At 34.9% G+C, this 2,347-nt stretch overlaps 1 protein-coding gene across 5 annotated transcripts in view; it reads left to right on the forward strand.

Moving 5' to 3' along the window:
- The window catches only part of RNF111 (ring finger protein 111), a 149,393-nt gene that overhangs the window by 102,046 nt on the left and 45,000 nt on the right, over positions 1–2,347 (forward strand). For all 5 annotated transcript variants that reach the window (XM_004709456.3, XM_004709457.3, XM_045286510.1 and 2 more), the window contains one exon: positions 674–800. In XM_004709456.3, coding sequence (XP_004709513.2) covers positions 674–800 — 127 coding nt within the window. The remainder of the gene's footprint in view (positions 1–673; positions 801–2,347) is intronic.

A 2,347-nucleotide genomic window follows, 5' to 3' on the forward strand; every position in this document is an offset into this window, starting at 1 on the left:
CAACATGGTTTCAGCTTGACAGTAGTTAACAGTAATAACTTGTGGACAGATGGAGAAAAGGATGGATATGTTTGCGTACTACGCACACATGCAAATGATTAATAGAATAAAAAGATACTCATTAGTAGAGAATCTACTACCATTGACTTTTGAATCATAGCCAACCTATAATTCAGAGTAGAAATTTCCTTTATGTTTGTGAGACTTAAATTTTATGGGGCCAGACAGTCTCATCTATCTCCTGTGGAGCATCTGGTGCTTTGAACCATTGACCTTCTTATGCCACCAGGCCTCCTTTTTGAATGATGAGAGAAATAAAAGTTATGAGGTAGTGGCATTTTCGTTCTTTGAATTGTGCAACTATTCTGTTTCCTTTTCTCATTAGCATAACTGCCCCTTAAACTTACTGCCCCCTACAATACTGTATATACTCATGTATAAGCTGAGGTTTTTCTGCACATTTTTATGTAGTTTTTGTGGTAAAATTAGGTGCCTCAGCTGATATTTGGGTCCATTTATACTCTAGTATATACGGTAGTAGTTTAAGGGATAATGACAGAGGACTTGTAATGTGTTTCATAGTCTTTCAACTTCAAAATTAAAATCTTTGCCTAGCAATTTGCTGACAGAAAGATGCCCTTTAAATATGTTTCTGTTTTCATTTGTCCCCCAGGAAGTATTGATGAAGATGTTGTGGTGATAGAAGCTTCTTCTACTCCTCAGGTCACTGCCAATGAAGAAATTAATGTTACCTCAACTGACAGTGAAGTAGAGATTGTAACTGTTGGTGAAAGCTATCGGTAAGATTTTAATTCCTAGCTGTGTGCTTGAAGTTTTATATATAAATAAACATTGGTGCCACAGATGTTTGTATTCTTTAATTTAAAAAAAATTGAGTATGCAGATACATGTAAAGTAGTTGTTTATAAGTCAGGATGCATTTGACTCACCTAGGGAACTTATCAAATCAATACGTAATATTGTCTGCAGTAGGGGCTGGCAAACTTGTGAGACGGAAGAACCAATCCTGTCCTTCAGAACAATTAAAAAATTATTCAAGAGCCATAAATATACTTTTACAAATGAAATCACCATTATCTAAATAATAGTTTTATTTTTAATTTTACTTAAGTGTCACATGTACATTCCAAGAGAGCCAGATATGGCTGGAAGAGACCCTTGATCTAGACTTTATCCCAGACGAGCTGAACCAGAATCTTGGGCATCAGTCCAGTGCACATTGAGAATTGAGTCATTGCTCGAAACAAACAATACATTACTTGGTGTTGTGTTGTACAGTCCAGAGAACTCATATACAACTTTGAAATGAAGGTTCAGCTCATTTGGGGGTGGCATTATAATTAAAAGCTAAGAAAACTGTTAAGGATTACTGTTAACAAACTCATTATTTTTGTTATAATTCAAGTTCCCGGTCCTTTTAACAAGTGAAGTTTGTGCTATTATGTTAGGGCACCTAATATAAAACATTTTTTTCAATATTTTTATTCTTTACTCAATTTCATTTAGCCCATGTGTTCATTTATGATGGATAAATTCTCATTTATTGCTGTTTTCCTTAATACCTAGCAATGGCATTGTGTTTTTGTAGAATTAAGTTGTCCGCCACCCCTTAAACATTGAACAAATAGTTAACGTTTCATTCATTTGTCCTTGGACTGATTACAGATATTGATAATGAAAGCAGTATATAGCTGCTGTTATATTTTGTTACACCAAATTAATAAATCTGGGGGGGTGGGAATCTGAGGATGAATCTTAATTTTTAAAGAATAAATTTAGTGCCCTGTTTGTGCATTGCATTTTGATGTGTTGTCCTTGATTTTAAAAATAAACACATACTTGAAGCACACTGCAAAAGTACCTACAACATGTTTCTTCTCTTGCTTGCAAATAAACCTCCATGTTTCCTTTATTGCCAGTTTTCTGAGTGCCCTGGAAGTCCGGGTTCTAGACTCAGATTGGCCTTTTGCATTTAGGACATTTCTTTAGTATCCTACGTTTTATTCTAAAAGGTCTTGAAGATATGTGCTGCAGTTAACCTTGTGAGTGCATGGTGCAGGCACAGTACTGACATCAGTTTTTATGAACTGGAAGGAGTGTGGAGAGCAGTTAACAATGTTTTGCTTTGGGGCTTGAGATCATATATATATATATATTTTTTTTTAATTATGCTTCTTTTTTTTCTTTTTAATCATTTTATTGGGGCTCATACAATTCATCACAATACATAGATCAATTGTGTAAAGCACACCTATACATTTGTTGCCCTCATCATTCCCAAAATTTGCTTTCCTCTTGGGTTCCTGGAATCAGCTCATTTTCCTTT

The sequence above is a fragment of the Echinops telfairi genome, unplaced genomic scaffold (genome assembly GCF_000313985.2).
Source record: "Echinops telfairi isolate 266 unplaced genomic scaffold, ASM31398v2 ScPeMD7_8;HRSCAF=38, whole genome shotgun sequence".
NCBI classification, from domain to species: domain Eukaryota; kingdom Metazoa; phylum Chordata; class Mammalia; order Afrosoricida; family Tenrecidae; genus Echinops; species Echinops telfairi.